We start from the raw sequence: 23,443 nt of genomic DNA on the forward strand, positions 1-23,443 counted from the left end.
TCTGGCTGACATTTGGTTATTTGGTTGTATAATGGTCATTATATCTATGACTATGGCCTTCCGCCTCTGCTTGTCCAACACTATGTCTGGATGGTTAGCCATCACCAGTTTGTCCGTCTGGAAGTCCCACAGGATCTTAGCTCAGTCATTCTCAACCACCTGTGGGGATGTATCCCATTTTGACCTCAGGATTTTCAGGTCATACTTGATGATCCTGTATACTATGCCGGCCACTTGGTTATGGTGTTCCATGTATGCCCTGCCTACTAGCATCTTGCACCCTGCTGTTATGTGCTGGACTGTCTCAGGGGCGTCTCTGCAAAGCCTGCTTCTATCGATCTTGTGCTCAGAGCTTGTTCCTGTGCTGCCATGATGAGTGCCTCTGTGCTTTCTTTCAGCCCAGCTTTGTCCAACCATTGGTGGGATTTTCTAATATTAGCCACTTCTTCTATCTGTCAGTGGGATATCCCATTCATCCTGGATAGTGGTTCTGACACTCACTAGTTCTCGGCCTCCTTCCTTCTGCTTAGTGTACAGTCTCAGGGTGCTGGATTTGGGGTGGAGCCCTCCATGAATGGTAAAGAGCTTTCTTGTCTTTATCGCTTCTTTCACCTCCTTTGGCCAGCTTATTATCCCAGCAGTATATCTGCTGACTGGCAGGGTGTAGGTGTTGATTGCCCGAATCTTGTCATTCCCATTCAGCTGACTCTTCAGGACTTGCCTTACTCTCTGCAAGTGGTTGCAGCTTACCTAGCAGGCTTATCATGGTTTCCATTTGCCTGTGGGATTCCAAAGTATTTGGGCAACCAGGATATCAGGCCACGACGGAGATATCATTATCCCCACACTCCAAGATTGGGTACCTAGCCCCAAGAACAACTGGTATGTTGAATGCCAGAGCAACTGACCTGAAAGAGAAGATCTGGCTAAGGTGGAAACCTGGACCCTACCACACCCGGCAAGACCCCAGGACCCTTTAAATCCACCTAGCCACTTTTCTTTTTTTTTTTTAAATCAGGCTCTTCAGTAATTTCAGTATTTTCATTTTACAATTTCATTTTACACTGGCGTGGTAGTTAGCACTACTGCCTCACAGCTACAATAACATCTTGAAGGTCCGGGTTTGATTCCACCTTGGCCAGGCCTCTTTCTGTGGAGTTTGCATGTTCTCCCCGTGTCTGTGTGGGTTTCCTCCGGGTGCTCCAGTTTCCTCCCACAGTTCAAAGACATGCACTTACTGGGGTTTAATTTATTTGGTCACTCTAAATTGCCCATAGGTGTGAATGGTTGTCTGTCTCTCTGTGTTAGCCCTGTGACAGGCTGGCAACCTGTACAGGGTGTACCCTGCTTCTCGCCCTATGTCGGCTGGGATAGTAATGATTCTTCCACAGGTTCAGATGCCTTGTTATGACTTTTATGTTCTCTACATAGGATTCAAGGATTCAAGGTTTTTATTTGCCATTTGTGCATGAACCAAGGTCTAGACAATTGGAATTTTTTGAGCAGGGCTCTCTCGTAGTCAACCAAGTATAAAAATCAAGCAATAAGTATAAAAAATAGAACAAAGAGACAATATAGAAATTAAAAATATCAATAGCAGATCAGATCAACTTTTGAAACTATATTCAACATTAGGAGGTAGAAAGTATAGAAGTATATATTATAAATTATGGGGCACTGTACAAGGGATGGTGATATGCGGGGAGAGGACAGTGGTTGGTGACAGTAATAAATAATAATAAATAGAACTTGTACTGGGATTGTTTTGGGGGGGAACAGAGAGAGAGACGGGGATTCTGTGGGAGTATTGCACTGGTAGGATTATTTCACTGGTTGTTGCACATGTAAGTAGTAGTCAAGTTTGATTGTCAAACATTTTTTCTAGACACAGTAATAATGCTAGTCTCACCTACAGGTGTGTTTACAATCTGATCACCACCAAGAAAAGCTGGTTCCTCAGTGTTCCTCTCTAAAAATAATTGAAGTCACATATTCAAGCTTGCATTCTTATTGGTTCTAAGGACACAGAGCCTTTTGCTGGCAAAAGAAAAGTGGCATTTAGAGGCTCATGACAACACATTTAGACTAGGCAGAGACTGGTATTTAATTTGACTGGCGTATAGCACATGTGGAACACATTTGCTCAATATCTTTATCTCATTTTAGGTGGAGATGGCATTTAGCTGCTTCTGCATCTGATCTGTTTTTCTGGAGGTTATCTATCATTATGTGTTGCATGATGAGATTATTTGTATGAGCCTCTAAGCCTCAGTGTTCTCCAGCCTAGTGTGATATCTTGGTGCAGTGGCGCTTTACCACAAGCGAGTTCTGAATTTGGTGGTAGTATAAGAAGATTGTAGGGGTGTTCAGGACAGACAAATGTCTTTTCATCCATCCAGCCATCCGTCCATCCATCCATCCATTTCTTCCACTTATCCGGGTTGCAGGGGTGCCAGCCTAAGCAGAGAAACCCAAACCTCCCTCTCTCCAGCCACCTCCTCCAGCTCATCCAGGGGATCACCGAGGCATTCCCAGGCCAGTCGAGAAAGATAATCTCTCCAATGTGTCCTCAGTCTACCCTGATGCCTCCTCCCAGTAGGACATGCCCAGAATAGCTCAGCCAATATGCACCCAGGAGGCATTATAGTGAGATGCCCGAACCACCTCAACTGGCTCCTTTCAATGTGGAGTAGCTGCTCTACTCTGAGCCCCTCTCGAATGACTGCACTAACCCTACCTCTAAAGCCAGCCAGCCATTGGTGGAAGCTCATTTCCTCCCCTGATATCTGCACTCTCACTCTTTTGGTCACTACTCAAAGTTTGCGACCATAGATGAGGGTAGAGACATAGACCGACAGCTTCACTTTTATACTCAGCTCTCGCTTCTCCACGACGGACCAGTGCAGCATCCACATTACTGTAGCTGCTGCCCCAGTCCATCTGTCAGTCTCCTGCTTCCTTCTCCCCTCACTCGCGAACAAGACCCCAAGATACTTATAAACTCCTCCACCTGGGGCAGCAACTCATCCCTGACCCGAAGTGGGCACTCTACCCTTTTCCAGCTGAGGACCATGGTCTCAGACTTAGAGGTGCTAATTCTCATATCTGCCACTTCACACTCCACCGCGAATTGCTCCATTGCGAGCTGGGAGCCACCACCTGATGAAGCCAACAGGATCGCATCACCAGTTTTGCTGCCTCGGGACCAGTCATAACTGATGGAACCATGAATATTGCTCTATACCAGGAAAATCCTGAAGGAGAATGTGTACCCATCAGGTTGTGCTCTGAAGCTCAAGCGCACTTCAGTTATATAGCAGGACTATGAAACACACCAGTAAATCAAAATATGAAGAGTTTGGAGAGGCTTAGCCAAAGTCCAGACTTAAATTTGATCAAGATGCTTGACTTTAAAGAAGACATTCATGTTAAAAAATGCAACGGAATTAAAACAATTCTGCAAAGAAATGTGGGCCAAAATTCCTCTACAGCAATTTGAATGATTGAATGCCAGTTTTCTCAAATGCTTGATTGCAGTTCTTGCTGCAAAGGGTGGCACATCTGTTTATTAAGTTTAGAGGGCAATTACTTTTTCACACAGGGCCAGACTGGTTTGGATAACTTTTCTTTCTTAATAAGATACATAATTATTTTAAAAATGCATTTTCTGTTTACTTGGGTTATCTTTGTCTTATATTAAAAAATTTGTTTGATGATCTAAAACATGTAAGTGTGACAAATATGCAAAAAGTAAGAAATCAGGAAGGGGGCAAATACTTTTTCACAACACTCTATGTGCAGGTATGTGCACTATACAGTAACTAATATTTCAGTTTTTGACCTGGTTAGATGTCAAAACTCCCAGAAAGCTGGTGTAAGATTTAATCACCTTAACACTCTCACCCTGTATTCTAAGTGTTTTCATAGCTCTTTCTAATCTGCCACGTTATGTAGGAACCGGACCAAAACAGAGCTGGTATACAATATATCCACTTCAGTCAGCCTCTCGTCACTGTCATTAACACAGCTGTTTTTGTTAAACCTTTACATTTCTCATTAGCTTTAGGCTAGAATTAAAGCCCTGCATTCAAAAGCAAAGTCCTTGAATGTCAGCATTTCTTTGGAAGTGTAGAAAATAATACACCCATTGAGTTCATTCTTCATCCCTTTTTACTGTGTATCCAACCTTTCCATTTTATCTCAATAATCTTTTTGTCACTTCTTCCTTTACATCAATATTTCAGTTTGGTTTAGCTCCTCAGTAGGTTGAACAGGTGTTAATTCTCCTGTGAACGCAGTTGGCCCAAGGTCTGTTGCCAAGTCGACTTTTAAATAGAGACAGTGGAGGGCTGTGCTTTGAAATATTCATCATAGTTAAACATGAAGACGGCCTTAGTTATGCCCTGTCCTACATTAGCCATTCTGCTGGCCACTGCATCTTTAGCAGCCCATAGATAACTGGGTGAGCCTTGATAAATCAGATGTCCAGCATTGGGGCTTTTAACTGCCTGAAGTGTCAGTCCTGCTCTATTCCTGTTCTCTTGATGCTGGATAGCCTTTTGCAGTTAATGATGTTATCAGCTGGTAAATTCTCAAAGGGTATGTAAGATCTTAAGAAAAGTGTGTGTGAAAGAGTTAACCATTAACGGGTTTTTTTTGCTGCTTTAATGAAGAAATTTTTTTTTTTCAAGTGGAAGACTCTCAGATTTGCATAAAAGCAGTGTCAAATTATGATGAATACAGTATACTGGCGCAGCATAGTCATTCCTTTGTTCCCAGTGTTTACATGGTATACAAAGGGAATCTGTTCTCAGAGTTGTTTTCCTCAGTTCTACATACACTGTATGGACAAAAGTATTGGGCCACATCTCTTAATCTTTGAGGTTTATAAACATCAGTATGATATGAGATGATGACATCAGTATGTGGTCATAGCAGCGTGTGACGTATAATCGGTTAGGTCAGCTGTATTACAGTACGATCTCTGACCTCACATTTTTTTATCTCACAAATGATGTCTCTGTTGAAGAAGAAAGAAAATATCTCTTTTGTATCTAATGGACACAGCAATACACTGGCCAGGTTTGAAGCTGTTTTGATGAAAGTGATCAGAAATGCACATACAGAGGTTCCTTGATTTATTAGTCAGATGATATAGTGTCCTTTCTATTACCAAAACACAATCACTACTGCTGCAGAGAAAGGGAGAACCCTGGGTGAGGTTTTTACAGAGACAGAGCTTATAACACTTGAGGCAGGTGGGTGGTTCAAGAAAACTTCCTCAGTTCCTACCAACAGTCAAGGCTGGTTTCTTTTAAAGTGAGATAACGAAGTGCTTTTTTGAAATAGAGTTTTAAGATCAGTGTCCTATAACGTCAGTGTGAGCAGCAATCAAACAGGAACCAGATAAATGTGTTTCCTGGCTCTGTATTTGTTTAACATACAATAGTACGAGCTCTTTTGGGAACTTTTTCTGCTCCTCTGCACCATTGTGTCATGTACCGCTGTGTTTAGGGCACCAGGGCTCATGAGACAGGACTGAACTTCAAAAAAACTCAGCTTAATTTGCTGGTAAACTCAGGGAAGACATAAAATATACACTGGGCTGGTCAGGAACCAGGAATACACTAACTAGGAAATACTGGGAAACACAAGGGAACCCTCAGCTGATGACAACACAGCAGAGAATGGATGAAATCACAGACAGTAATTACACAAGGTAATCAGGAGAAAGGGAGCAAAGCTGTGATTAATCACTGAGACAATGCAAAAAGAGAAAAACTGAACACAATTTGCATGAAACACGGGACTGGCAATAAAACAGGAAGTGAGTAAACAGGGAAACAGAAACACAGGGAGGCAGGCAGGGGAACAGGGAAGTAAATACAAAACATCAGAGACAAGGGAACACAAACACAGAGGGACACGAAGAACACAGGAGAACAAGGACTCAAATATAAATAATCTATAATCAAGAACATAACCCACATAACTAAACTAAGAAAGCTTGAAGAAACAAATAAAGAAACCAGCCAGGAATTACTACAAAAAAATGTACAAAACTGCAAAAACATCAATAAACTAAAAATCAAACAAACAAAACCGAATTTGAAAGTCCAAAACAGAAAACACTGGGTCCACCCAGGACCATGACATATTGTGTGGCTCTTAATATGTCTTCATATGTCTTAATACACTAAAGGAAAAGTGGGAATCTAGGACCATGGAAACATTCATATTCTTCTCTTGTGGAGTTTTAAATTTTATATGAACATCAAAAAGTCAACATTTTACCCTCAAGCAGCCAAAACCCAGTCAGTAAAATTTAACATCAAAAACATGAAAATCACAAAGAATAAAAAGCAGCTGGAGTTTCTCTGCCCTGCTAATATTTGATAGAAGTATTTTTTTTATTTTATTGTTTTCAGACATCTTCCTTCTTCTTTAATAGTTTTTATGTGATGTTTGTTATAATGTAGCTGTGCAGGAAAACACTTCAACTTGGTAGCTAATAACCACCTTGAGAACACACACACACACACGCACACACACACAACTTTTCCCCATGTAACTGAATGTAAAAATGATAAAAATCAAATTAGATTTTTGATTAAAGCTTGCTTTTTCCAGTGTGATTTTTCACCCAGAGATCGGGGACATGTGTTACTTAAGCAGCCTTTGGGGAGTTTGGGTCATACACAAACTCAACTCATCTTTAGGGAATTATATTTTGCAATTCAGAAGAGGAATTATTTGAAGTGGGGGGGAACAAAGGTTCCTGATATTATTTTAATAATAACAGAATCAACACAGAACATGTGATAATAGTTTAATCTGTTGTGACAGCCGAATGGTCCTCCTTTAAAATATAACCCTGGTGCAGTAAATCAGACCAGCTGGTTAAAGCTGGTAATCTGGGTGGCTGTCTGTTGTTGGAACTTTAGCATACCTTGTTTGGAAGTGCTGGGCACACATCCTTGTTTTGATCCTGCTTTATCTGGAAAACTCAGAGTGGAATTTCTCTTTTGGGTCGCTGTGTTTGAACTGACTGGACTGGACTGGGTTGTTTTCACTGTGTTTCAGGGTGTTAAGTCCTTATGTTACTTACATCCTTTGTGAGGTTGGTAAAATCTTACATGTCAGGAGAGAGACCTGACTGTCACCCTCAGAAAAACTGAACTCACTTTAAAGCAAACCGTCACACTATGACAAGTAAATGTTAAAACCAAAAGGAAGGCGATCCACATGCGGGTGCACTGGGAGTAAGGTTTGAGGAGGAGGTTTGTTGCAGCCTCTTCTTTTAGTGACAAAGGAGCAAAACAAAAATAAAGTACAAAATAAATTGAGACAAAGACAAAAGAACTGTGTGATGTAATCACTTCAATAAATTTCAAACATTAACATAAATATTTGTGACGCTTGACTGAACTTTAATATGAATACTACGAATATGGCAGACAGCAGGGATACCAAACTCCTCACTTAAATGCTCATCTGTCTCTTTAAGGCAGTGATTCTGCTTCTTACATAGTTTTTCACATCTGTCCATGCAGTCATGCTTTCCTGGAACAGTGAATATTCTGCTGAACTTCATTAGGTGTTTCTCGACAGCATTCACTGCATCCCATTTGTGTCTGCGCTTTCATACTCATTTCTAGAAAAAAATTAATGCAGCTTTATATGATAAATCTGTAAAACATGCAGATAAAGCCACTATCAGTGGGGACCTATTATTATTTCCGTAAACACAGAATTTCAGATGGAACCACAAAATTGGCCAATAAAAATGGGATCTACTGTATTGAACTGTCATCTGACCCACTACATAAGTGGCTGTTGCAGTTCTACATGATGTTTGGTGTCAGATGCAATGTTGCAATATTACAGTTGTAGCTGTTTTGACAAACTGTGGACATTCTTGCCCTTCTCTAAGACTAATGTAGAAAGGCTGCCGTGTTCTGGAGACAGAGAACACAATAAATCATCATTCGCTGTGCCACATGATCTAAGTTTTAACTTTGTATAGGAGGACTAGCAGCAGGTGGTGGTTCTGAAGAAGCAGGTGTGTCGATGTCAGGATGTATGTGGTCCACATACATCCTGACCTGAAGTAGCACTTGAAGCCTCCTCTTCTTCACTGCAGTATAGCACTTTCTCTGGCAAAGCACAAGACGGGAAAGAAATAAGCAAGTTAAATAAGCAGAACAACACTAAATGTCATATGCAGAATCCAAAACAAATGTCCACAAAAAGTCTTGCAAAAAGACTAAAATATCAGAACAAGCTCCACCCTTCAGGATGGATTTCATTGGATTTCATGGAGATGTTTAAATGATTGGACTCCTTTACCATAAATGAATAATCCTATCCATACAACTAGGAACCACTCAACACACACACTAAGTAGATGATCCAAAATGGAGATGTTTATGTGATTGGATCACTTTGCCATCCATATTCATAAGCCTATAATATCAAGTCATGTCAGACTATTGCTACCTGGGCAAGAGAAATCCACTGGATTACAATGTGCACTCATACATCCACTGATCAGGTGGTGGCCTCAGCATAAACCAAGGAACCAAAAAAATGATCAACTATGACTGATAGTTAACAATTAACAACAGCATTCAACTTGAACATTGTAGAATTCATACATTGAGAAGCAGGCCAAAGAATGTGCTGCTAGAACAGGTAATAACTGTACTAGTTTTGTATCCTGAGGAGTTTGATGATTTCTGTAGTTAACTGAAGATGGTTGAGATGATGGTCACTGGAGCCTGCTCAGGGAGGTTTCTGTGATCTGCTCTTAGGTCCACTAACCACTGAACATTGGTGTTGTGTGTTGCATCTTTCTCCCATATGCTCTTCCAATATTGTTCCGTCTCCAGCCTTGGTGGGGGTGCTGTTCTCATATTGTTCCCCTGCCACTGAGAGTATACATTGGATGGTTCAGTGGAGAACACCTGGTTTATTCTCCAGTTAGCCAAGGCTGTGAGTCTTTGCTTGGCAGTCTCTAAGGCCTCAGGTATGGACAGCTTGTTGTACTTCTTAGGCACCCCTTTCTTCATCCCTCCTTTCTGCTGCTCTGATAGCTGGATAACTTCCTACTGTGCTGCCTTGATCTTAGCCTCTAGCTGTCTTTTCCATGGAGGGTACTGTTCAACTTATAGCCGAGCTTCTCAGGGATCACCGTTACATTTGTATTCACCCATTCACACACACACACACACACACACACACACACACACACACACACACACACACACACACACACACACACACACAGTGCCAGTCAAAAGTTTGTACATCCTCACTTAAGTGTAAGTGTAAATGTGTGACAGTCACTCATTCTAACAGTAAAGCTTGCCATAGACATGAATTGGGATTCAACACATGTGTATAGGTTCAAATTAAGTGCCAGCTTACAATATTTTTTAACTTTTACACTATGAATTCTTTAAACTGTAATATGATGGTTCCTTTCCAGGGAACACTAAGAAGTTACTGTTTGGAATTTTTAGTATTTTGTGTGTGTTTATTTGTTTTTACTAAATATGCTGCCAAATCTAAGTTGAAGCTGAAATATTACACGCAGTAGTTGCTGTGTGCTCATTCATGTTAATTGGCAATAATCAAAAAACCCCACAGCACATTAATATATTATCAGGCTTGTCAGGCACTACAGATCGTGTCTCAATGTTTTATTAGTATAACTACATTTACCAAATTTGAATATAAAAAAGCAGGAATATTGCATCCTAAAGCAATGCAATGCGTCTTTCACTAAAACGGTTGTCTGGAATACAGACTAACTGTGCACAAAGCTTATTCCAGCTTTGTCTTACTGGATGAGCTTTTTGCATGTCCTGTTTTCTCCAGCTGGGCAAAGCTCACAGTAACAATAAAAAGTTGTAGAAGTGTTCAAACTTGAATTCCCATCAAATTAAAGACAAGCATAACTTGAAGGTAACAGTAAATATTATTTTGTACTGAACATTTCCCTGAAACAGAAGGTCATAGTTTGTGCGGTTTGGATAACTCGTTTTTCATGTTTTTCCACTTTTGCACATAGTTGCCTTTTAATCTCGTCTACCCACAGTTTTATTAAATAATTACATTTTCCAAATTTGCTAGCCTCAGTATTTCTTGTTTTCCTTCAGTCTTTTGAGTCTTTGTGTCTTTTCTTCTACAGTGAAGAATGATTAATGATTAAATTGTGAATTCATATTTTTACCATTCATTTATTAATGTTGCAGTGTTTGTAAAATTTGCGCTTTGGATCTTGGATAATGTATGCATATTTTTTTTATGCTGTACATTGTATAACAGGGTTATACAGCTTTTGAAGGCTTCCCTTTGTACAGTGCTATGTGGGCACGGTACATTGTCAGGGACATTAGGATTCAAAATTCTCAGAACTTGTCTGAGAATTACAATGTTTGTATTATTTCTGTAGTATCAGAGCAATTAACATGTAATCTAGATTCACAGGGACACTGAAGAACTGCAGTTGCTAAATCAAATTCTGATTCTAATAACTACTTCAAGATACCCCAACCACGTCCAAAATAAAACAACTTAAAAGCACTGGAAAACCAGTCTAATACCAGCTGAAAGCCAGGTCAGACAGGCTTCAGCACCCAGTAAAATGAACCACACCCAGAACCAGGCCAAAACTAAAACAGTCCAGGGCCTGGTCAAACACTTGGTGCAAACCCAGAGCGGCGATCTAAATATCACAGATTCATGTCTCAGTCCTTAACATTTTTTTTCACTGGTAACTAGTTTTTCTCCAGTTTTCAGCAGCACAGCATTTTGCCTTATGAGCAGAAATATAATAACAGAGTTTTTTAGAATGTGCCCGTTTTTATAGTGCCTCCAAATTGTGAAGGCACTGAGACTGAAATTTGATGTTTCACAAATACATTTTGTGTAATTGGTGGAAAGACTAAAGTCTTTTATGTTTAATTTCATAATGACATTGAAGCAAGGGTATTTGTATGAAGAAGTGCAGCCCCAGACTTAGCTCTGTGGCTTCGTTAGTCCACACACCTGAAAGAACTAAAGTTTTAGTATCATGCGGAAAGATATTATCTTGTTGTAGGATTAAGGTTACATCAATGACATTGCAGGAACTGCTTTGTAGATGATTTGGGACAATTCTAAATTTACCTACTCTTGCTTTCATTTCTTATCATCAGTGTGTACAGTTGTTTCAGAGGTAGCTCTACATGCCCTGATGTTGACATGCCCTCCTCTGTGTTTCACTGTGGAACAGGAAAGGCCAGGGCCACTGCCTGTCTTTCTCACACTTTTAGTTTTTTTAATCACATTGTTAAAGGTTCATTTGGTTTTTTTTGTACATAGAGCTTTGCTGCAGATTTTTTTAGAATTCCTTGTATTTTGAAAGTCAGCTGTAGCCCCCCGGCCATAGAAACCCATGCATTGAAACTCCCGGTGCACAGTTTTTGTCCCGATGTTAATGGCAGAGAAGGCTTGGAACTCTGCAGTCATTGAGTCAGCAGGGCAAATTTTACACACAATGCACCTCAGCACTCAGCAACTCCACTTTGTATCATCTCTCTAGCTTCTCCAAAGGCAGACTACAGGAAAGGATACCAGTGTTTAGTAATTGCAAATGATTAAATACAATAGTGCTGTATAAACAGAGTGAAAAGGAAGGAAAAAAACACCTACTGCATTAAGGGAACCCACCAGCAGCCTAGGGTTCAGGGTCACCTGATCCAGCCCTAACTGTAAGCTTGATCAAAAAGGAAAGTTTTAAGCCTAATCTTAAAAATAGAGAGGGTGTCTGTCTCCTGGATCCAAGCTGGGAGCTGGTTCAACAGAAGAGGGGCCTGAAAGCTGAAGGCTCTGCCTCCCATTCTACTTTTAAATACTGTCACAAGTAAGCCAGCAGTCTGAGAGTGAAGTGCTCTATTGGGGTGATATGGTTACTATGATAAGATGGGGCCTGATTATTGAAGACCTTGTATGTGAGGAGAAAGATTTTAAGTAAATTTTGGATTTAACAGAGAGCCAATGAAGAGAAGCCAATATGGGCTTTTTAAGAAATGGTTTAATCACCACCTTAAAAGCCTGTTGTATGTAGTCTGTTAATACAGATTAATTACAGTACCAGTCAAAGGTTTGGACAAACTCATGGTGAATGTGTCCAAACCTTTGACTGGTACTGTATATTTAAAACTGAAACCACTTCATGGCTGATTGCTGCTGTTCCTAAATGCTTTCTTTTTGTAATTATACTACTTACAGTTAAATTGGGGACTGTGTAGGCTTGGAACTCAATGATGGCATCCAGTACCACATTTGAAATCAGTGAGCTCTTTAGAGCAACCCATTTTTTTCAAAAGGCAGACTGCATGACTTCTATGTGTATTAGACAGGAGCAGATCCCTTTCACTCATGGACTGTATAAAAGAAGTGAAAGTAACAACCACGCAGTCATCTGTTGGTTTATGAACTACCACTGATAATTTAACAGTTGCCATGTTGGTCAAAGCTGACAAGATTTAGATGAGAAAGTTGAGTTAGAGCTAGGATTAAAGTTAGAGTATGGTGGATCTTATTGAGATTATATTTACAGACATGAGCGGCAAAAATCAGATCACAGCTGGGCACAAAATGATGAAAAAAAGCTAGTTGTTTCCTGGCTTCTTTATTAAAAGTATTAATTAGTAATAAAGTGCATTTGCACCACCAGTTACTGCATGTGTCATCATTTTAGCCTGGACTGAAATCCACCAGACTTGCACTCTCGTTTATAGGGGGGGAAAAATTACTATTAATCGCTTTAGAAGTTTCTTCAGGAGATGAGTCTAATGTTCATCAAACTTGACATATTCATGACATATGGGTAAAAACTTAGCAAATGGATTATGAATCACAACAGGAACTTTGATGCATACCAGTCATTTTCTATTTCCTGCTGTCTGTCTTCTATCAAACTGTCTTATTAAAAGTATTAAAAAAAAAATGCATCCAAAATAATAGTAGGCTGCGTGAATATCTGGAAATGTTGGAACATTTCATGTGCTTATAAAATAGATGCAGAATATTATTTTTGACCTACTATCTTGTTGTGTTTTCATGAGTCCATCTGTGTCTGTGTGTGTGCATGTCTCTCCACAGTGTGTCCCAGTGGAAGGTTTGGTAAAGCCTGTGCTGAGACCTGTTTGTGTACCAATAATGGCACTTGTAACCCCATTGATGGCTCCTGTCAGTGCTACCCTGGATGGATCGGCGAAGACTGTTCCAAGCGTAAGAGGCAACATACAGGACATTTTTGCACCTCTGCATTTATTGACTTCACTTCTTCACTTTGGAAAGAATAGCTGAAATGCATTTTGTTATTCATCCCTTGTGTTTTAGTTGATCAGTGCGAGACAACCTGAAGAAAAACCTCCAATTACTGGACTGGCTTTGACATTAATTATCCATCTTACATTGAATAGCTACCACAGTCAGTCATTTGTAAAGTTAATGAAGGCACGCAGAATCCTGATGTATGTCATGTCTGTTCTTCACTTTGGTGACATTTGAAGAGATTGTGCTGATGTGGAAGAAGGTTTTAAAAACTTATGATAAGGGTTTGTTGTTATATGTATTTTTATATGTATTATAGGTATTTGCCACTTTCATGAATCAAGTCAACATTATGCTGTAAAAAAAATGAAGGAATAAAGTGCCTAGTAAATCCTAGCATAATAGATCATGATTTGCTGTCATGTGGCATTTAAGCAGCCACTTTTATCAAATACTCTGTGTACTGCATGTGTCTTTGAGTGTCTGCACTTACTTTTTTCTGTGTTTTAATGTGTGCTTCTGGCAGCATGTCCTCAGGGCTCATGGGGCCTTGACTGCATCCACATGTGTAACTGTCACAATGGAGCTCAGTGCAGCGCTACAGATGGAGCATGTAACTGCAACCCTGGATGGACAGGTCTCTACTGTACTCAACGTATGTCTCTATTGCTCTCTCTCTCTCTCACACACACACACACACACACACACACACACACACACACACACAACACACCTATCAACCTGCTCTGGCTGCTGTGAGAGCTCATCACTAATGCACTAATTTGCAGTGCTGCTCATGTTTTAGTACCTCATACCTATATCGCCATCTACTGGTAGATGAAAAAACTGCATATCCTAATGCATGAATTCCTATTTCCTTTGTGGCCTAGGAAGAGTTTGTTTTCCATCCCCTAAGTGGTCTCATGTGGCACTTATTTTGTCATCTTTGCACTGGCACCCCATCAAATTCAGACTTTAGTTTATTAAGATCTTGGTGATCACTATCAGAGCTTTGGGTGGTAAAATGCCTGTATACATTATGTTTTTATTACTGTGTTTTACTGTTTTTCCTTTGATTGTTGTGAAGCATTTTGTGATTTTTATCTAGAAAGATGGTATATAAATAAATTTTACTTACTTACTTACCTTACAATATAAAGTGACTGTTGTGATTTGGCATTTATGTGTACAAGATACATCTCCTGCATGCACTAGGGTGCATCATCAGTGATGTAACCAGTTTCAGGTCTTTCAACATCAGACACCCTCACCCAGGCGACCGAGCCGGGGTCGAGCAGACTCCAACTTGCATCCCAGCATTAACTGCCCACAGGTCAGTCCTCTGTATCCACAGCCACTGTGTGGCTTTCTCTGCTTCTTCACTCATGGATTTAATGGCCTTCTTCTTAGTCATTCCTGTTAGGTCCAGGAATAGTCCAGGATCAGATCATTGATCTTACTGGAAATATGGTGGCGGTGTAATGCAAGCTCAGCCAGTTTGCGTGGTGGACCCATAGGCGTTAGCCAGATCCAACCACAGCACACACAAGTCGCCTTTGTTCTCATGGGTTTCTCAGATCAGCACTGTTGTGCTCCAAGCAACCAGGAATTTCAGGGATTCCACCCTTCTGCACCGAGGGATCAATGTAACTATTCTTGAGGAGAAACTCTGAGTTTTCGAGAGACAGTGATAAAGAACACATTCCCTTCGACACTCAACAGTGAGATGGAATGAAATTAATTGATGTTCTTTGAGTTTTCCTCTTTTGGGATCCAGACTCCCTCAGCGCACCTCCACTGGTCAGCAACTTTCTTTCTCTGCCATATCACCTTCAAGATCTTCCAGAGGTGATGAGGGGGCAAGTATTTGTACGTCACATAGGGTACACCACTAGGGCCTGGAGCTGAGACTGAACATGCTGCTTTAATCACCGCCACAACCTCCTTGAAGCTGGGTTCCCTCAGATTGAACTCTACTGTTGGCGGTGCTGAGCTAATGAGAGCTCTGATGGGTTCCAGTTCCTGTTGTCTCATTGGATTGTTCAGGGTCTTGTGCAGAAAGGAGTTTACTTCTTCTGCTGAGCAGCTAAGAAAGCCATTGCACTTGTCCCCAAGTAGCTGCCTTGTAAAGTCAAGGGGATTTGCAATGAAGGCAGCCCACTTCCTAGCTCTCTCGCTCTTCCCCTTCTCCTCTGCCACTCTGCTCTCTGGAGGGTTGTAAGCTTTTTCCCTTTGATGTTCTGGAGGTCAGCTAGAGCATGCTGCTCTTCTTCGGTAGATGTTTTGTATCTTTTCTTGAGGGCGCAGAGTTCCTGCCTGAGCTGGTGAATCTTAGCGGCCCTGCGGTTCATGGTTAAAGTGTATTTGTGCTTTTTTCCAACACAACCAAATCTCTCAGCAGCGTAGCCACAAATGATGGCAGTCATTGCATGGAGCCGGCAGTCTTCATCTCCTTTAGCTGCAGCTTGAATGATCTTCTTCATATCCATGTCAAACTGCAATCATACACTCCACTTCCTGGCTGGGGGCCACTTAATCTGCTGTCAGTGAGCTACTCTGCAGGGAGTGGTGAACTGAGGTGCATGGAGAGACTGGGCTCTGTGGTCTGACTCCTGGCCGCGGTCCTCCTGCGTCTCACCAGGCTCGAGGTCTGTGCACCGCACCTCCCTCTCCTTCACCAAGCATTTCATTCTGGTGGATAGATTTTAAGGCCCTGTTGGTTCTTGCATATATATATATATATATATATATATATATATATATATATATATATATATATACACACACACATACACACACACAGTTGAATTGAAATTGAATCATTTTTAATGTCATGTACCAACACATTGCAGAGCAGCTACATAAACTCTGCTCCCAGTGAAGCTGATTATCTTGTCAATAGTATTACATCCTCTCTGGATACTGTGACTCTCAAATCACCAGTGCCTGACTCCGTGGTATAACTTACAAACGCACAGCTTAAAGTAGATAACCAGTAAGCTGGAGAGGAAATGGAACAAGAGTTTGTTGTTCTATAAAACAGCCCTCCGTAAAGGACATCTTACTATTTATCACTGATTAACTAGTAATGACTTCATGAATTTCTTCATAAATAAAATTTTAACCATTAGAAAAAAAATGATTCATAACCATCTCACAGAGATATCTTTATATACAACTACTTTCAGTACTACTGATATTTATTTAGACTCTTTTCTTCTAATTGATCTTTCTGAGTTAACTTCAGTATTTACTTCTTCTAAACCATCAACGTGTCTATTAGACACCATTCCTATTAAGACTGCTCCAAGAAGTTCTACCATTAATTAATTCTTCAATCTTAAATATGATCATTCTATATCTATTAATTTGTTACATACCACAGGCTTTTAAGGTGGCAGTATTTAAATCATTTTTAGGAATCGGGTTTGTATGTTCTAGTGAACAGCTATAAAAGTCTTGGAATGAAGTTCAAATCTTTTACCTGCTTAATCTGTCATGGAATAATGAGGGAACAGGCTTCACCTGGTTATGAAACTGCTTGTCAGTCAATTGTCCAATTACTTTTGAGCCCCTGAAAATCAGTGACTGTGTAAAAATGGCTTCCTAAACAGTTAATGCACAACTTTTTTTAAACCACTAGAATTAAAGCTGAAAGTTTGCACTTCACTCCTTCCTTGACTGTTTGATTTAAAATCCACTCTGGTGGTGTACAGAACCACAACTACAAAAAAATGTGTCATCCAAATAATTATGGACATCACTACGTTTTGTTTCCACAATACAGTGCACAATTTTTGACTGAAATTGTGTGTTAAATGATGATGATGATGATGATGATGATGATGATGATGATGATGATGATGATGATGATGATACTTTATTGATCCCACAATGGGGAAATTACAGTTAACAGAACACTCACCCAAAAAGACAAACAGAACAAACATGGGGAGATAGGTGAACTGTGTAGTAATATTTTACATATGCTTATTTCAAGAGTAGAATGTTTTACATTCAATTTGGTAAAAAAAGAAAAAGAAAAAAAAAAAGAGCATTTAGATGAATTGTGCGACCACTGGAGGAGGTGATAATCTTCATTTTCCCCTTGCTACACCCCCAGATATTATTACTCTGGGTTGGAAGGCCATAAAATGCTTATCTCAGCAGTTTCTTCATGTTCATAAACTGTTTTTTCTTTTTTTAAATATTATGCAACTGTGCAGATTGATTCACTTTCAGCACTGAAAGTTTTAGGAAAGTGGCCATGTAAAGAACTGCTTTTTATATGGTTCCACTTTGGCTTCATTATTCAGCCTGAGTTTCTGCACTTGTAAAGTAGGTCCTGCTGCACAAAAGCAAACACTTGACTCAAATCCAATCAAACTGTTTTCTGTTGACTACCCAGTTCACTGCATTGTCTCTCCAAAGTGTAGATGCCTCTGATTTTGTAATTCTGGTAAATCACAAGTATTACTCTAATGCAAAATCTCATTTCAAAGTACACTATATTGCCAGAAGTATTTGCTCACACCTTCACATGCATATGAACTTGAGTGACATTCCATTCTTAATCCATAGGGTTTAATATGATGTTGGCCCACCCTCTGCAGCTATAACAGCTTCAAGTCTTCTGGGAAGGCTTTCCACAAGGTTTAGGAGTGTTTATGGGAATTTTTGATCATAAACACACTTCTTGTGAGGTCAGACCAGGGGTGGGCAACTCCAGGCCTTGAGGGCCGGTGTCCTGCATGTTTTAGATGTGTTCCTGAGCCAACACACCTGAATCACATATAGAAGTCATTAGCAGGACTCTGGAGAACTTGACTGCATACTGAGGAGGTAATTCAGCCATTTGATTCAGGTGTATTGGATCAGGGACACATCTAAAACCTGCAGGACACCGGGCCTTGAGGCCTGGAATTGCCCACCCCTGGGTCAAAGGCTCCTTCAGTTCTCAAACCAAAGGTGGAGAGACCCAGGTACTTAAACCCCTGTGGGCGTAGGTCCCCTGGAGATGGTTATGACCCTCTATTGTTCATGTGCATAATTGCATGCGCCAAGGTGTGAAAGGAGGCGTGGGGCATTACAATTGGTGGTTTCAGATGAAACTAATATAGGACTTCACTCCATTGTTTCATGTGGACTATTGAGGTCACTGGAACAAAGGTGTGAATGAGGGTTGAGACGTCTGGGAAGGGAGCTCAGGACAGCACTGCAAGCGCGCGGGGGGTGGGGGGTTGGTGACGTAATCCACCTCCTCTGTTCAATGGTTGTTCTTCACAATGGACATAGATGGCTTCTTTTACTCCTCTTTCAAACCACCTGTCTTCCCTGTCAACATTGGCATCCTCAAAAGAGTGACCTTTGACCTTCAGTTGCAGATGTACAGCTGAGTCTTGTCCTGTCGAGGTGGCTCTTCTATGTTGTGCCATTCGTTTGTGAAGAAGCGTTTTGCTTTCTCCAGTGTAGAGGTCCGAGCACTCTTCACTGCACTGAACAGCAGACATTACGTTGCTGATCTTGTTTTGGGGGGTTTGTCCTTGGAATGAACCAGTTTTTGTCTTAGGGTGTGACTTGGTTTGAAGTATACTGGGATGTCATGCTTGGAGAAAATTCTTCTGAGTTTCTCTGACAAGCTGCCACATAAGGGATGACAATGTTGTTCCTCTTGTCATTCTTATTCTCCCCAGTTTGTGTTTGACCTTCATGTGCATATTGGCTGATCTGATGAATGCCCAGTTCAGGTAACCACATTTTTTTGAGGGCTTTCTTAATATGTGTGTGTTCCTTTTGTTTCCCTTCTGTCTTAGAGGGAACGTTTTCTGCCCGGTGTTGCAGGGTCCTGATCACCCCAAGTTTGTGTTCCAGTGGATGGTGGGAGTCAAAGAGTCTGTGTGGTCTGGTCTGTGTGTGTGGGCTTCTGGTAAACGTCAGTGTTGTGGCCTCCATCTTCCTCAATAAGCACAGCACAGTCCAGGAATGGTAACCTGTTATCTCTGGTATCCTCCCTGGTAAACCTTATGTATTTATCCACTGAGTTGATGTGGTCAGTGAAGGCTTCTACTTCTTGGGTTTTGATTTTGACCCAGTTGTCATCTATATATCTGTACCAGTGGCTAGGTGCCATCCCTTTAAAAGAACCAAGAGCTTTACTTTCCACTTCCTCCATGTAAAGGTTGGCTACAATGGGAGACACTGGGGAGCCCATGGCACATCCATGCTTCTGTCTTTAGAATCCATCATTGTATTTGAAATACGTTGTGGTAAGGCAGAGGTCTAATAGTGCACAAATCTGATCTGGGATAAAGCTGGTTCTGTTCTGTAAGAGTCGTCTTCCTGTAGTCGTTTTCTGACATCTGCACTGCCTCAGTTGTGGGTATGCAAGTGAAAAGTGAAACCACATCAAAGGACACCATGGTTTCATCTGGATTCAGTACAAGATTCTGGACCTTGTTCATAAAATCTGTGGAGTTTTCAATGTGGTGGGGTGTGTTGCCAGCAAGTGGAGATAAGATGGTGGCGAGGTGTTTGGAAATGTTGTGGTTGACTGAGTTTATACTGCTGATAATGGATCTGAGTGGGATTCCTTCTTGGTGGATCTTTGGGAGTCCATAAATGCATTGAGTAGTTTCTCCAAGGTACAGATGGTAGTAAGTGGGGCGGTCAATGGCTTTTTCGTTTCCGAGTTGTTGTAGTCAACAGTTGACTTTTTTCTTGTAGTTGCTAATGTCTCGTCTCAAGACCTCATAAGTATTGTTGTCATTGAGGAGTGTAGTAAATTTGGAGCGGTAATCAGTTGCATTCAGAACACCGGTGCAATTCCCCTTGTCGGCTGGTAGTATGGTGATGTTTTGATCCTTACTCAGGGCTGTGATGGCCTTCTTCTCTTGAATGGTGAGGTTGGATGGAGGAATTCTTGCACTGAAAAGTGTAGCTGAAACTTTCATCCTGATTTGTTCTGCTTCCGGTTGTGATAGTTTGTTATTTCTTATTGCTGTTTCTGTGGCCGTAATGAGGTCCACTATGGGCAGCTGTTGTGGGGATATGGCAAAATTGATCCCTTTGGCTAGCACGTTTTCTTCTGATTTGGTGAGGCCTCTGTCTGAAAGGTTCTTCACCCACTTCTCTTGGTTGTCATTGCTTATGTCTTGGTATGCTGAAGCATTAAGAGTTCCTTTCACTGGAACTAAGGGGCTGAGCCCAACTCCTGAAAAACAACTCCACACCAGGATCCCCCCTCCACCAAAGTTGGCACTTGACACAATGCAGTCTGACAAGTACTGTTCTCCTGGCAACCGCCAAACCAGCTCATCTGTTGGATTGCGGACAGAGAAGTGTGAGTCATCACTCCAGAGAACACGTCTCTACTGAGTCCAGTGGGGGTGTGCTTTACACCACTGCACACGATGCTTTGCGTTGCACTTGCTGATGTAAGGCTTAGATGCAGCTGCTTGGCCATGGAAACTCATTCCATGAAGCTCTCTACACATTGTTCTTGAACTAAGTTTGGCGGTCTGTAGTGACTGACTCTGCAGAACATTGGTGACCTTTAGATTTACACTTAAAATGCTTTTAACTGTACTCCTCAGCATCCACTGACCCCACTCTGTGATTTTACGTGGCCTACCACTTCATGGCGGAGTCGCTGTTGTTTACCAATCACTTCCACTTTGTTATAATCCCACTAACAGCTGACTGTGGAATGTTTAGTAGTGAGGAAATTTCAAGACTGGACTTGTTGCACAGGTATCATCCTATCACGGTACCACGCTGGAATTCACTGAGCTCCTGAGAGCGACCCATTCTTTCACTAATGTTTGTAGAAGCAGTCTGCATGCCTAGGTGGTTGGTTTATACAGCTGTGGCCATACAAGTGATTGGAACACTTGAATTCAATGATTTGGATGAGTGAGTGAATACTTTTGGCAATATAGTGTAAGTAATAAGTTGATTAGATCACCCCCTGCAGGTGATGTCAGCATCTGTTTTTTCAAAGTATTTTTTTCTTTTCTTCTTTGCTTATTTAGGAGTTTATAACCTGTAAGAATATTCTTTGTCAGAAATTTGTGAGTTCTTATCATAAATTTATCAAGTTAATCTCAAAGAATATGCACTTTTGTCTTGTAAGTTTGTAACTTACTTTTCTTTTAAAGATATTAAACCTTTCCTCTCTTTTATTTTTTATCAACCTACAAAGGCCCTCAAATACCATCATAACATGCATAATATATGAAAGAACTGCATAATTTAAAAAGTACAGAACTATCTAGAAACCTGTTCTATATATATTGTGAATATTCCAAGTTTGTTTATCTAAATTTACATTTATGATATTTTTGGGTTCATTCTCTGTGAACATTATGTTTCTTGATGCTGTTTCTCTATCATTATCGTGTTTCTGTATCACTGGAAATATAGAAGAGAAAGTGTGGGCAGTTGTTGAAAATCTACCTGAAATAAACTGGGGTTTCATTAAATTTCCAGAGATCATGCATTTTGGCTTCACATTGACAGAATCAATTAGCTGATCCCAGAGAAAGTGCTTCCAAACACATTTAAATTTTTGGATCATCTCTGCATGAAGATGAGTGAAAACTGATGCTGGTGAAAACTCACATTTAAAGCATGATGTTGACATTAAAACAAAAAGAAACAAACAGTTGTTGTGTATTTCCCTCCAGGCTGCCTCGCAGGTTTCTATGGCTCTCAGTGTGCTGAGGTGTGTCGCTGTCAGAATGGCGCTGACTGTGACCACATCACTGGACAGTGCTCCTGCAGGACAGGCTTCATAGGACAGAGCTGTGAGCTCAGTGAGTGTGTTTAGTGGTTCTTATGTGTGGACAGTTGCACATCCACCTGTTAGGTTTTAAGATGTATTAACCCCCCCCCAATCCCTGTGTCCAGAGTGTCCTGCAGGGACATTTGGCTACGGCTGCCAGCAGCTGTGTGAGTGTATGAACAATGCCACCTGTGACTACGTGACTGGAACCTGCTACTGCAGCATCGGCTTCAAAGGCATTCGGTGCGACCAGGGTGAGAACTAATGGCTCTGTACAGAGAGAGGAAGATGGAGCTCGATCTGAACATTTTGTTATCTTCTTCCTGTTGGTTTCTTTAGCCTCAGTTGAATAATAGAATACAAGGCAATAGTAGAACATCCAGAAAACTCATACAGACAGCATTAGACTGTTCCTATAGGGTGAACGTACAAAGAGCTCATGGATGGACTAACATGACTACATGTTATCAATTTTGGAATGAAGAGAATTTTAATTTAAGTCAAGACATGGAAGTTGTTTTCTAAAAAAATATTCTGGGCCTTTAAAACATTTCTTTAATATATTCATTGGCCAACAGTCAAGGCCAAAGCATTAAAAAAATCAGACTGCATTAAAAAAAATGCTTTCAAACTCCAGCAGATAAACTGTATGTTTGGGTTTACAAATATATTATTAGTGAGTATCCAGCTGTGCATTTAAAGGTGTGTCTGCGGTAGTAATAGGATAAGAGTTTGATCCAGAGGGAGATTTGCCTTGGACACCCCTGCTAAATAGTACTAGCATAGCATTTGTTCAGACAGGTCACAGAGTCATAGATAATGACTTTGATATTTAAGCTACTTCCTCCCAAACAGAGTTGCACTGCAAGGCACTTTGCAACCCGCCTCCCTCCCAGCTTCTCCATTTCATGCTCTTCACGTCATCTCTGACATAACCAATGCCATGTGCACTGCCTTTTGTGCCTGCTCTGTTCTAGGAAAGGGTCCTTGTTCCTTTTGATTTCCCTGTATGCTCATAGAAAGGCAGGGAAGTCCAAGAACACAGCTAAACTACCAAATATCAATTACTGCATTTTGAATAGAAACTATTATCAACTGCTTCTTTGTCACCACAGCAGGTAGCTCTGTGTGTTTGATTTGGCAGGTTTTTTCTAATTTGTTTGAATTTGTTTAGGTTTTTTTTTTTTTTTAAAGCCATCATTTGACCCAGCTAAACAGCTGGGTCAAATGATGGCTAGTGATGGCTAGTTAATTATAGGCCAATCTCCAACCCTTCCTTTTCTCTCAAAGATTCTTGAAGGAGTAGTTGTAAAACAGCTAACTGATCATCTG

The 23,443-nt window shown here is 40.8% G+C and overlaps 1 protein-coding gene across 1 annotated transcript in view; it reads left to right on the top strand.

The window, feature by feature from the left end:
- LOC115777283 (multiple epidermal growth factor-like domains protein 10) overlaps positions 1-23,443 on the top strand; it is a 62,812-nt gene that overhangs the window by 17,493 nt on the left and 21,876 nt on the right. Inside the window, exons 6-9 of the mRNA XM_030725129.1 lie at positions 13,156-13,284; positions 13,856-13,984; positions 22,014-22,142; positions 22,237-22,365. Coding sequence (XP_030580989.1) covers positions 13,156-13,284; positions 13,856-13,984; positions 22,014-22,142; positions 22,237-22,365 — 516 coding nt within the window. The remainder of the gene's footprint in view (positions 1-13,155; positions 13,285-13,855; positions 13,985-22,013; positions 22,143-22,236; positions 22,366-23,443) is intronic.

Source organism: Archocentrus centrarchus, unplaced genomic scaffold (genome assembly GCF_007364275.1).
Source record: "Archocentrus centrarchus isolate MPI-CPG fArcCen1 unplaced genomic scaffold, fArcCen1 scaffold_48_ctg1, whole genome shotgun sequence".
Lineage (NCBI taxonomy): Eukaryota > Metazoa > Chordata > Actinopteri > Cichliformes > Cichlidae > Archocentrus > Archocentrus centrarchus.